General features: G+C 38.3%; 1 protein-coding gene across 1 annotated transcript; it reads right to left on the minus strand.

Moving 5' to 3' along the window:
• Window positions 1-9,317: 9,317 nt before the first annotated feature.
• Window positions 9,318-13,712, minus strand: LOC119786993 (putative nuclease HARBI1). Its single transcript, XM_038290613.1, has 5 exons — window positions 13,707-13,712; window positions 10,262-10,544; window positions 10,038-10,150; window positions 9,845-9,956; window positions 9,318-9,750 (listed from the first exon to the last, which is right to left on the minus strand). The coding sequence occupies exons 1-5, from the start codon at window positions 13,710-13,712 to the stop codon at window positions 9,374-9,376; spliced, it is 891 nt and encodes a 296-aa protein (XP_038146541.1). The 3' UTR covers window positions 9,318-9,373.

Raw genomic sequence — 13,712 nt, forward strand, 5'->3', positions numbered from 1 at the left:
GAAAGAAAATAAAAAAAGTTCTCCCCGCTGCTCACCGTCCACAAACCCCGACAAAAAAACTCAGAAAAAATAATCTGTTGCCTCTCGCTTTCTCCCCATCACCCCCTCCAACCTCTCCCCATAACATTTGAATTGAAGATATCCGCGGGTGACAGGTCGGGTTCGGTAGTCATCGGGTTCGGGCGGGTGCGGGTTGGTAAAACTCGACCCATGCAGGTCTCTAAGCTACACTACATTCAGTATCGTTGCCATAGAAACAGACAACAGCGCCAATATATCAGAATTACACTAAAACACACGCAAATAATTTCCCACATAAAAAACAGGACTTTCAGTCCATTACAGTTTTCCGTTTTTAGAGGGTTGTTTATTTTGCGTTTATTAAGTGATGGCTGTGGTATATTAGCTTTCACTGCTATAAGCTTTCGCAGCAGTGATTGATTAATTTAAACACCTGCTCTACTGATGGTCTATCGGAGTTGGTGTTTAGGTTGAACATAAAGAACACCTTTTATTTGAAGCTTCTTGTAGCTACTGTTTTAATCCCGGCTTTACTTAAAACTTTTTCCTGACTTTGATAGTGTTGCCATTCAGTAGCAAGCACTGCGCCCCTTTTTCTTTTATACGTACATTTAAGATTTAGCGTGTTATGTTGACAACTCATGAGCAAGCTGCTTTTTGCAATCTAGCAGGAAGGTAAGGATAGAATCTTGCAGGTGTGACGTCACTCTGCAGGGGGTCCAAAGATAAAAGATTTAAACAATTTTGGCATTGGAATTTCAGATTTAAGGGAGTTAGAATGTTCACTTAGTAAAAGTGCAAATAATAAATCTGATTACCGATTACTTTTAAGCTGGTTGAACATACTGCGACAGACTGGTGACCTGTCCAGGGTGATCCCACCTCTCACCCAGAACGTGGCTAGAGATATGCACCAGCACCTCCTGATCCCACTCAGGGATAAGGTTAAAGAAAATGGATGGTTGAACATAGTCCGCTCTCCCAGATTCTATCAAATCAGTATTGATACCCTCAGGGGCGGATTTAGGAAATTTGGGGCCCTAGGCAAAGACAGGCAGGGGGCCCCCTGAGAAGAAAACCCATAAAACAGACCCATTCTACAGATAGAGAAATGTTAATAGAATAGACATCCATTATTTGTTCTAGGTTTTGTCCCTCTCTTCTTCTCCCTTTTTCCTCTCTATTTATCAGCGTTCTGATGGCATTTTAGCCAAAGGATTTTTATCAAAAACATAATTAATGTGCACAAATAAGGATTAGTTGTATTAACCATACATGGAAACAGAGTTTTATGGGGCCCCCAGAACTTGGGGCCCTGGGCAACTGCCTAGTATTGCCTAATGGTAAATCCCCCCCTGGATACCCTGCTGGTGGATGTTCTTGACAGAAGGACGGAGTTGCTTAATCATATTCTGCTTAAGGCCTGTAAAGGAAGAAAATATTCTAACATAGTTAACTTTGGAAAAAGGTTGGCTTTTCATTTTCTTCCCTCTCCAGGTCCACCCGGCGAGCTGCGTTTGGTAATATGAAAATCAGCAAGGCGTGTTGACATCACAGAATTACAGAGTTTAATCCAATATAAGACAATGCATAAACTTAGAAATAAGACAATGCACAAACCTACACCAGAAACTGCAGAACAACAGAGACATACATTCCATTACCTGACATAGGAGGAAAGAAAGCAAAGACGTACAAGACATCTTTGGAGAGTTTGCAAGAGCAAAATCTGATCTTTTTCTTCTATTTAGAAAGCTTTATCCTCTTGTATCTAATCCATTCAAAAAGGGCTGGCCCTCGGTCCTCCAACCAAAAGCCATCTCTGACACTGCTAGGGCTTCCCCTTATTTACTGCAAACATCTGGGGTCATTTGCTTCTTTATTTTAACAAGAAAAGGCGGAAAGCTTGTCCTGGCATCTAGAATTCCCAGGGTCATAAAACACAAGATAAGCTCCCACAGACAGCTTGTGGAATGCGGGGGCCTCACCATCCCTGGTTGTTTATTCTGGAAGACTTTTGACCTTCTGTAAACCAAGCAGAAATCTCTCCTGCAGGCTTAAATAATGTTCGCCCCCAGGAGATACTCATTTTATGGTATGGTGCTCTAAATACTTACCCATTAGTAGTTTTAAATCATTAACACAGCCTTGTTCAAAATTAAGAAATATGTTCAAGTGAGAGTGTTTACACATGCCATAAGATTAACTGTAATAAAGTCTAAAAATAATCATTTTTCTTTAACAGTCCCCGTTTTGAGGTCTGAGACATACAGACCTCACAAATAAAATGATTAAGCCTTCTAATAGAGGAACCAAAAAACTATTTAGTATACTAAAAAACTAAAACATTAGCCCAATTTTATAACAGTCCCCTTTTTAAACAGCACCTCCTAGGTCCCCTGCCAGGCCATGTGTCTGAAGCTGAACTCCATAATCTAAACTTATCAAATGTATCTTGCGCTGTCCAACAATTTAATACTCACCTGATGAACCACAAAATTTTAACCAGTAAAAACTAAACTAAAAATACATTTCACTTATCAAACATGAAAAATCATAAAACTCAGTTATGTCAATAGAAGAAAACACACAATAGAAATATTAGCCCAAGTATAAAATTAGAAAACCAAAGCAAGATATCTCGAAATTACCAAAAAATGCTCAGCAGACTCAAAAGACAATACTAGCCACAAAAATTACAATTTGTCAATACAAAACAATAACAACATAAAAAAATACATCATAAACACATAAAAATTACAAAAGACCTTTTTTTCTTTTTTTTCACAATTCAACAATAAGAAGTTAGAGTTCGTCTCTATGCTCCTTCGATAGTCTTTCAAAAATGAATATGAATTCTTCGTCAGGAAACGATCCAAAAATACGCGCAAAAAGAAACGAATGTTCTTGAAGAGTTCGCAAAAAACGAAAACACGCAATAACCACCAACTTTCAACACAAAGTTACACCCTTGTCTTAGACAACGCCTTAACCCTAACCCTAACCCATTATCTTCTAGGGGCTGAGCCACCCTTGTCTCTTAAACCTAGAGACGCCCCTGGTGGGGGCATAAACATATAGGCAGAAACTGGTAAGATCTTATAATATTATTATTTATTTGATAACAAGAGGTGCAAGCAATAAACAAACAAAAGGAGGGTGGTTGAGGGTGCTGTGAAAATAACAAAGTTAAATAAAAGAGATCCTCAAAAGGAGGATTATACCTAACTACAGATTTAAACCAAAAGGGGATTCTTACTAAAAAACACAGAGAGCACAGCACCCACTACACCTAATGTAACTAACAAAGAAAAAAACTCAGTGATGCAATCAGTCCAGACTCTGGCCCTACCTCCACCCTCTTTCTAGCATCAAGCTAGTAAAGTTTGCACATTAGCCAAACAGAACAAAATACTTGACACAAGCTAAGTAGCACAAACCCCAAATGGGTAACCAAAAAGATAAGAAAGCTACTCCACTAAACAAGCAAGCAGCTGCTAACCAACAATGTTTGGCTCACACGAGGCACACAAGTCAACTGGCTGTGACAAGCTGCCTCAATCAACAGGTGAGGTTTCCTTATGAGCAGGAGGTGATTGCAGGTAGTGATGAGCCATTGGTTGAAGGTGGAACTGAGGGAGCTAATGGATGGGACTGAAGTCAGATCCCCAGAAACCAGGAAGTAGGCGGGTCTTTCCAGAGGGCCATACAGCCTACTTAGTAGAGGTGAGAAAGAGGAAAAATGAAGAAAAAATAGGGAAAACACAAATATGACGGCGACAGCCATAACACTTGCTCTATAGCTTTCTTTAACTTAGTTATACAGTCACGGTGTACTCATGTGTTGAAGAACAATGACAAAGAAAATCATGCTGTTAGAATGTCAGAATTCTACATTTAACAATACAATAAACAATTATTGAAACCAATTAGACGTGTTAGGTCCTTCCGTCCTCCATTTGCTCCCTGTCCCCGTCCGCCGGGGTTCCCGGAGCTGATGGCTCGGTTCGAATGCCTGGCGTGTTTTGACTACGTGCAACACCGTAGTCGACCAAAATCCCAGACGATTTTGACATTCCCCCGGGCATTTTTTTTAGGTATGAAAAGTAGGATGTGTCAGGGATCTGTCTGGTCACCCTACCATATCAAAAATCTCGATATTTCAGTGAGTGCTTGTTGCTATGATGCGTCTTTCCTCAGCAGCTTTGCTCATTGTAAACCAACCAATCAGTGGACGGCTCATCTAAATATTTATGAGCATAACATAAAAGGAAGAAAACCTGTCGTTTCATTCTAGGGCTTTTACCCAGGATGCATTAGGGCGCATGGAACAGCAAATATGTCATTTTCAGCCCAACCAATGTTACACTAACCTGACAACAGCCAGATGCATGTCTCGCTCCGCCTAGCTCCACTCACATACATCTGGGAACCCGCTCATTGAAAGTGATTTCCCCAACCGAATTTATGGTCTGTCCAATCAGGACGCAGGGCGGGTGTGTCCTGGAGTGGAGAAGCGACCGTGAGATTCCAACAACAATGGCGGCTCGCATTGAGGAAGCAAGCGTTAGCATTGATGCTGCTATTTCTTCTGTGTTGTCCAATCTATCTGATATTGTTTCATTAAAAGAACATCAGAGAACGGCTTTGAAGGCTTTTATTGGTGGAAACGATGTTTTCGCCCTTCTCCCGACCGGATTTGGCAAGAGCTTGATCTACCAAATGGCTCCTCCTCTCACAGCGTCACGGGTTAGCTTCGGTGTAAGTGGTTGAAATAGCACGTCAATAAAGATGACAGACAAGTGGCTTATCCAATCATATGCAAGGAGTTTTGATAAGGCCCAGCCTTCAGTAAAGGCAATTCCTATGGCGGGTCCCAGATATACTGTATGTGAGTGGAGCTAGGCGGAGCGAGACATGCATCTGGCTGTTGTCAGGTTAATGTTACACACCCTATTGAGAGACCTTAAGGACCAGCACCAAATACCATATATAATCATTCTTTGACCCCTTTAACAAACTATATGGGGCTGGTCATCCTCTGCCGAGCGTAAAAAATCCCTTTGTCTAATTATCAAGATTTTATTTCTTTTAGCTCACAATAGGTGATGCTAAACATTCTTTAATTTCTACCTGAAGGAATCCCTAAATTATATCAAGAGCACATATTTCATTGCATACAGTTTATTTTTGGATAAAGAGCCAGGTGAAAAGGTACATAGATTTGAATATTTATTTCTCATAGTTCTTGTTTCTATCTATTTAAATATGATGTAAATGTTTCCTTGTAGCATCATTAAAACATTTGCTATGTTTCCTTTGAATATATCAACATTTTAGTTCGCAAATAATTTCAAATCAGGTCTGGATTGCCAAGGCATTACAAGGCAATTATGTAGGTTCTCTCTGTATTTTTTCATATCAATATCCTGTGAATATAAATCCACTTTGACCCCTCAGCAATGGTAAAAAATGGGGAAATATTCAGAAATAAAGCTAAAACAGCCAAAGCCAAAAGAAGAATGCTTTTATTCTTTGCTATTTTATGGTGTTATGAAGAATTTATTGATCTGTGTGTAATGAATAATTCATAGTACACCAGGAAGTGTTTGCTTCCTTTATTGTACATTTTGTTAGGTTGTCTGTCTGCTATATTAGCCAATATGATGTGTTGAACTAGATCTGCTATTTTCACAACTTTTGTAAGACTTTTTTTTATAAAGTAGAACATTAATTCATAAAAAAGTTTATTTGAATTCTATAAATCAAAGTTTTCTGCCAAACAGCAATGATGAACAGCAGCATTCTATACCCAGCATCTGTAATATCTATGCAAGAGCTGTCAGGCTGGGTAATAATCTGGTTTTTCGAAATTGTAAAGTTTTGCTTTTTTGTTTTTTTTTTGACTAAAACTAGAATAAAACCTTTTTAAGTTTTTGTCGACTAAAACAGACTAAAACTTTCACCTATCGTAATGACTAAAATGCAACTTAGACTAATAATAGTTTTGGTCCTGAAGACTAAGACTAAATCCAAGATGGTTGTCAAAAACAATACTGGTTAGCAGGAGATAAGCATTAACTCTGATTGATGTAGTATTAGATTTTTCCCTACTAGTAGTGTACCATCTGTATGGATGTTCAAAAACATATGCAAAGAAAAAAATATCATTGATGAGGTGTTAATTTGCACCATTACAGAGATTCTGTTGCACCACCTGCTGTTCTGACTGCGAAACACCAATTCTGTTTTTGAGGAGTTCCTCCTAGATGAACATTGCACCCATTTCACAAGCTGTTGGTAAACTGACTTTAACCACATTTCATAGAAAGAGTAAGATTAATTTGATACTAAAGTAAAAGATGTGTTCTTATCCAAAAGTTATTGTATTTTCATTTATTGATATATTTCCAAAAAAATGACAGAGAAAGGGGGCATTTACAGTATTTGCTTTCAACTTTTAAAAAACTATGCAAATATCAAATTATATAATGCTGATATTATCATTATTTTTACATTTATATGATCAATTTCAAGGGATGTAGTTTGGTATTTAAAAAACATCTTTCTCACAGATCCAAAAGTTTTGATTGCCACAGGATACATCATTCCAGTTAAAATCCCTTATCTCTACACAGCTTTCAGTTTTGTTTTCATGAGCGTTTGGCTCTCCAGGTCCCCAGTAGCTGAAACCATAGAAGACAAAACATGACAGCATTGGAGACAAGATAATACAGTACAAGTTAAATAAAAAAAAATACATGCACTAAAACAGATCTTATAGTCAGTGATTTGAACATATTGGGACACAGATTAAGCGGCTGTACGGTGCTTTAGTTGTTAGTACTGTTAAAGGCAGACATCATGTCAGCTTTTAAGACTCTTTTTTCTGGCACTGATGGTCGGATTTATTCATCTGCCCCTGCTCACCTGTCTAATTGGCCCTGCGGTTGTTATCTCCAATCTGTTTCACCTGGTTCCCACGGCTATTTATGTTGTTTGCTTCCCTGCCATCAGTGCCAGATCATTATAGCTGGTGAGTGTTTTGAACTTTTTTGAATGTGACCCGTTTTCTGCCTTTCTATTTTAAATTTTTTTGCCTTTTCCCAGTCTGTTCTGTTCAGTTTGATTTTTGGCCTGCCATCCTGGATTCTCCTGGTTACCAAACTTGGATTGTGTTATTAACCTTGCTTTGGATTATCCTTGGATACGTCTTTGGCTATCTGAGCTCCTGGGGCCTGTTTCAATAAGGAAGTTCAACCAACTCTTAGTTAAAACTTCAACTCTGAGTTGACTTATCCTGAGATTGGAAACTCTGAGTTTTGGGTTTCAGAACAGCTGAAATTATAGTTCAATCAACTCTAAATTGACTGACTCTGAGTTAAGCGCGTGCACCACAACTATAAAAAGCCATTATCAATGGAGCACAGATATTACGAGTCACCATGGCAACAGCGTCAGACAAAAAAAGGTGTGCATATTTCTCACCAGCAGAACTGGATGTGCTTATGCAAGCATATACAGAATTTGAACATGTATTTAAAAAAAAAAGCAACACGGCTGCAGCGGCGAAGGAGAGAGAGTTAGCTTGGGTGAAAATAGCTGCTCGAGTCAATGCATAAGTTTACATTTTAATTACCTTTATACAGTGTTGGGTGTAATGAAAATAAGTTACTTAAGTCATATAAATACTGTAATTAATTTAAAGACTATAAAACAATAGTGGATTTAATATCAAATTTTAAAAGGTATATTTTGATTTGAACTTTCTCCCTCTAGTTACACACTTTGGTCAATTTAAGATTAATTCATGCAATTGAATATTGTTTATTTGAAAGCATTAGAAGTGCAGTTTCTTGTCTCTCCTTGTATTGTTCAAGTGGTTGAGGTTGATTTGGGATTTAGAAAGTAATTAATAAGTAAGTAAAACAAATTAGTAAGTAGACCAATACTTTCTAGAGACAGTAATTATTACATTAATCTAATTAGACTTGTTGAAGATAAAATTTGTAGTTAGTAATTAAGAACTATTTTAGAGTAACTTACCCAACTGTTATAATATCAGAGGTGAAACTGGAAGAACAGTATTTTATTAAACCTAATTTAGTTTTCATGGATAGGTGCAATCCTGCAGGCATCAAAAGAACATGGCAGCAGCTGAAAATGAAATATAAAAACATACTTCAAGCAGGTAAGCCTTGAGCACATCATGGGAGTAGAGTAGCTACCTGGCTTTACAAACATTTGACATATTAAATGACTAAATGGCATTCAGTGTCTAGCAGTGCAGCAGCATTTTTGACATAGGTCTAAATGTTCATTCTCATTTGACTTCTACTCAGCCAACAGAAAGAAGGCAGAGGCTCTTAAACAGGGGGAGGACCTGCACCACCACCCCTGACAATTGCAGAAGAGATGGCCCTGAGCCTAAATGCTGGAAGGCCAATGGCTGAGGGAATTCCTGGAGGGACTTCATCAGAGCCAGTCACTCCAGAAGATTTAAGTGCCTTCATAAAATGTAAGAGGTCTACCTACAGTGTTATTTTTTTATGTAGACTAAATGTGATATTTCCATTTATATTACTTTGGGTTGGGTTTTTTTGTTGGTCCCAACAGATTCGGATGGTAATATCTGCCTCTTGGAGCCTCCTGTCCCAACAGTACCCCATCCAGTTGTCAGTAGCCTACTCCATACACCATCAATTATGACAAATAGTATTATAAAGTGTACTCTATGAAATGCTCATCTTCACAGGATGATGGGGATGAAGAAACTGTTTCTGCTGCCACAGACAGGCCTAGAGAGGTAATTTTAATATTATTTGTCTACACATCAAACAATCTACACATTCACATTTATATGTGGAGTAGCCTATAGAATCCAAGTTTATATCTATAAATGGTCATTCTTATCTCTACACCCCAGAGTGTGGAAGAACAGCAGGAGGAAGGTCCATCAACTTCTGGTGCACAGATGGACACAGTTCAGTGATTTACAGTAAATGCCAGTTTCATTCTGAATTGTAGACTACATTCATGATGTGACTCTAATCTAATGTATTTTCAGTTGCCAGTTAAGGAGTTATATAGACTTCTTCTTATTAAAAAGATAGAAAAAAACAGCAAAGAACCTGTATACTTGGATCGCCAGATCCAAAAGGCAGATCTGGAAATCGACATCCTGAAACTAAAGCTAGAGGTGAGCAAATGAAGAACACCATATAAATTGCTGTGATTTTGTTTATTAATTAGTTTATTTTGTGGTTGCATTTGTATGAAATAAAGAACACCATAAATTGCTGTGATTTTGTGTTTATTCATTTTTTTGTGGTGGTGGTGGATATCATGTATATTAATCTGAGAAGACATTGCGGCATATCATATCCCAGACTACCCTTCCATCCTGGAAATCTGCAGGGTTGATGGGCTCTTCCTCAGGGTCTTGTAATTGTAGGGCAGGGTGTTGCTCCCCTCTAATTATGGCAATATTATGGAGAACAACACATGCCACAATAATGTCGCAGGCCCTTTCAGGGGTTACCCTGAGGTGACGTAGGCACTGGAAACGTGCTTTCAACAGGCCTATGGTCATCTCCACCCGGGCTCTCGTCCTGCAGTGTGCCACATTGAAGCGCTGCTGTGGGCCTGGTTCAGGTTCTGGGTAAGGGGCCATAAGATTTGGTCGGCATGGGTAACCCCTATCTCCCAGCAGAAAGCCATCAATCTCTCCTGTAAGAAAGTTCACATTGCTTAAGAGCTGCATTCCCCTGTAAGTGTTTAGTGCATACATTGAAATATGTGTAAAGGATATACATTTACTTACCCCTTTCCAGTCTGTTGCTCAGGGTTGACTCCCGATAGATTCTTGAGTCATGAACAGAGCCAGGCCACTTGGCCTCCACATTTATAATTATATGTGCAGCATCACATATGATCTTGACAGTGCAAAGAATGAGAGATGTTACAGTATTGTGGTGTAGTCTTTGACCATTAGAAACAGTAGGCTGTCAGTGTACCTGCACATTAATACTGTGGATGGATCTCCTGTTCACATAGTCCGCTTCATTTTCAGAAGGTGCAATGATCGGAATATGTGTGCCATCAATGCATCCAACCACATTCGGAAATCCTAAAGGGAATTCTAATTATTAGGTTACTTCCAGGGGTCACAGCAAGATATTCTTAACTGAATGTAATTTATCAGGTTAGCCTCATTTAAACCGATTTTTACGCCACTGACCTGCAATCCTGTGAAACTCCTCTTTGATGACTCTCACTGGTTTGTGCCCAGGAAACAATACAAAAATTCTCAGAAAGCGCTGAAGAGCGAGGCACACTTTCCTTACCGCTCTGCAAACAGTAGCCTTACTAATATGTTCAGCATCCCCGATGTTATAAAGAAAACTTCCATTCGCAAAGAAACGTAAGGCAACGCAAAGAATCTGCTCGGATGTAAGAGCACGGCCACGATGGTTGATGTTTCTGATGTAAGGATGGATGAGATTATGGATATATCTTAATGACTGTAAAGCAAAACGTTAACGCTCAAATAAAAATGGATAGGGATATGACAAAAAATCCACTCTGGGCCTCAAAATCCTTTCCCGACGTAAATGTAACTCCCTATGAAGTAATACAGCCTTTTCGTCAACAGGATCATCCATAAAAGGACATGCCATTTCATTCCCTTTGATGCGCTCTACGTGACTGAAATGTGTGCAATAAATACTGTATGTCCCCAAAGAATCAATGAGGTGTTTAAACACCACTTCCTCTTTAAAAAAAGGGGAGGAGACCAAAATAAACTCTGGATTTTCTGAAGAAAACCTGCTCCCGACCAGGTTAGGTTCACAGAGTAAATTGCCATGGTAACTGACTCTGAGTATAAGTTACCTCTCTTTCAGAAACAGGCTTGACTTACTCTGCTTTCTCAGGTTTAACTTACCTCCCTTTCTGAAACAGAAAACCCAGAGTTTCCCTCATTTCAGGGTTAACAAACTCAGAGTTTTCACTTAACCTCCTTTCTGAAACAGGCCCCTGGTCTGTGAAACTGGTTTGGACTGTACTTAGGCTTTGGATTATCCCTCATGGACACTGTTGCCTGCTCGGCATTGGCTGGTGCCAACTCCCCTGCACCCTGTGCTCTGAATGACTTAATCAGGCTGGACTCTTAACCAGAGAATCTGATAGCCCACCCTGAAGAGTTTCTGCCGCTCTCCTTTTGTTTATTTTGATAAACTTGTTTCAACCGATCCTTTTTGTCTGAATATCAGGTCCAAGGTTCTGCGGTTCTTACAGATATAGAACACAGTGAGAATGATTCATAATATGAACTATCTTTCTAATTATGGTGCTACTGACTTAAGCTTCTGGAAGACATCAAGATAACTATTCCCCAGTTTTCTATAATCTACTTCTGTTTTTTTTATTTTTTACTTTGCACCATTTATAACTTTACATTTTAACTTGATGTTCTCTCAGTTTACTCTCCTTATAGTAGCTGTCAGCATTTTATGTCACATATTAAACAGTTTGCCCTGTCTTTAGTGTTTAGTTCTGTTTCTTTTAGACATATTGAGCAGAGCTTTTACTGAAACTAACTGTATGTGCTCTATTTTATCCTTTTTGATGGGAACACTGACTCAGAGCTCATCTGCTTAGCTTTATTTATGTCCTTGTCAAAGCCACCTATGGAGCTTGTCTACCATTACCCTTTCTAAGATAGAAAGTATTCCTAGAACCATATCTTTGTGTTCCTTTTGTGTGTTTGCTCTGCATTTTCAAATCTGCATTAAGTTGTTGGAGAGGATTCCAACTGAACATGGTTCTCCTGGAGGTTTCTTCCTGGTAAAAGGGAGTTTTTCTCTGGGATTGCTGCAAAATCAACGATATAATGAAAGCAACTGTCCTCAGTTGCTATGTGCTTTTCCATGAGTGAATACTACAGTCAATTACTCCATTTGATGTGTTGGGTTTCCTTATATAGAACATTTGTTATCAATTAGATTTTGTGCTTTCATTGAATCAACTCCGTCAAGTTTCTTAAGATTACATGGGTCATGAATTGACCCTGTAAAGATAAAATGAATTTCATTAAATGGCACCAGGAAGGTCCTGTGTTTTAAGAATGGTCCGGTTCTCTGTGCTCATTAAGATATTTTCCATGGCTCTGTATTCTGTTGTGGTGGTAAGGGCACAATATCGCAGTGCCTGAAGGATAAATGACTATAGATCATAAATATGCTTCCAGCTGTATTTCAAGAAGTGTTAAAAAAAGCAAAAAATAAATAAAACCTTGTGATAAGAGGATCTCCGTTCACCCATGTCCACTCCCTTGTCATAGCTGGGTCATGCAGTCCAATCCATGTCAACCTGTTAAACTGCCTTGTAAAGTCCTTACATGGAAAATGAACAACCAGTGACAAAGAAAAAAAGAGATTGATTTCAGTAAGTTTTCTTTGTGCTTAATAACAATTTTATTTTAAGCTAAGAGACTTTTACCTGTTCCTCTTTGTTGTTTATGATCACCAGCTCAGCGCCTTGTTGCCTGCAGTACTCTTTGCTCTCATGCCAAGTTTTCTCGGTGGAAGATATATAATACAACCTGTCATGGAAATACAGCCATCCTTTCTGGAGATACTGCCCTAATATGGGGGGAAAAATAGCTATTAAGATACCATATACTAACAGGTTTCACACCAATATGTTACTGCTAGACTCTTAACACTTCCCATTTATTTCATTGTGGTAAAACTTACTAGTCTGTTGGCTCAGTTTGCATGTATCTCGAGTCCTATTTCTGCAAATTGTCTCTTCCAGAGGGGTCTGAGGTTTGTCTGAAACATAGAAAAAGTTATCCACACTTTAAAAACAAGCCTCTTCTTGTGGTGTCAGGTAAATATTAACACTATGTAAGTGGTTGTGCTCATTTTTAGAGTGTAAACGTATATGTGTTAACAGGATATGTTTTTCCCTCTCTGATGTAGAGTGGGCGGGTCTTAAGGGAACTGTTTTATATAAAAAAACAAAAAAACAAAAAGAGAATTGCAAATAGAAATATATTTAATGGAAGATTTTACCATTTCACCAAGTAAAATTATATAAGTAATACTGATTTGCAGCCACATTGGCAAAATCAGCACCAATTTGGTTCCCGTTTGGACATTGTAAATAAGATGTAGAGTAAGGGATGAAGATCAGGAACCCAGTAATACTGAAATAAATTTGGCTAAATACCACATTTAATATTCAAATACTTCCAAAAGCTGTCTTTGACATACTGTTTGTGAAAAATAGTGATTTTATTGCTAGTAGGAAAGTTCAGATCGCTGTGGTGAGTCCGGTTAGAACTCCCAAGAAAGCAGAGTCGTACTCCAATAGGTCAAACTTGTCCTTGCAGTTTATTCATTAATTTACTTATCAATGAGTATGGTTTTCTAGAAAGACAACAAAAATATAATATCAGTGTCTGAATAATTCTCAACAAATAACTAAACTGATATCTCAAATTATAAAATTGCAATATTAGTACAAACATCTCTTTTCTAACTAAATACACCGCATGAGTAAGCAAACAACATTATTTAACTCTGAAGTGTGCACGTGAATAAAACATGTCATAAACTAAAGGCAAACTGAAATACTTCCTTAAATAAACAATGTCAGTGACTCCTGCCATTACTTACTTGCAT

The sequence above is a fragment of the Cyprinodon tularosa genome, unplaced genomic scaffold (assembly GCF_016077235.1).
Source record: "Cyprinodon tularosa strain WSP-4 unplaced genomic scaffold, ASM1607723v1 ctg285, whole genome shotgun sequence".
In the NCBI taxonomy this organism is placed as follows: Eukaryota; Metazoa; Chordata; class Actinopteri; order Cyprinodontiformes; family Cyprinodontidae; genus Cyprinodon; species Cyprinodon tularosa.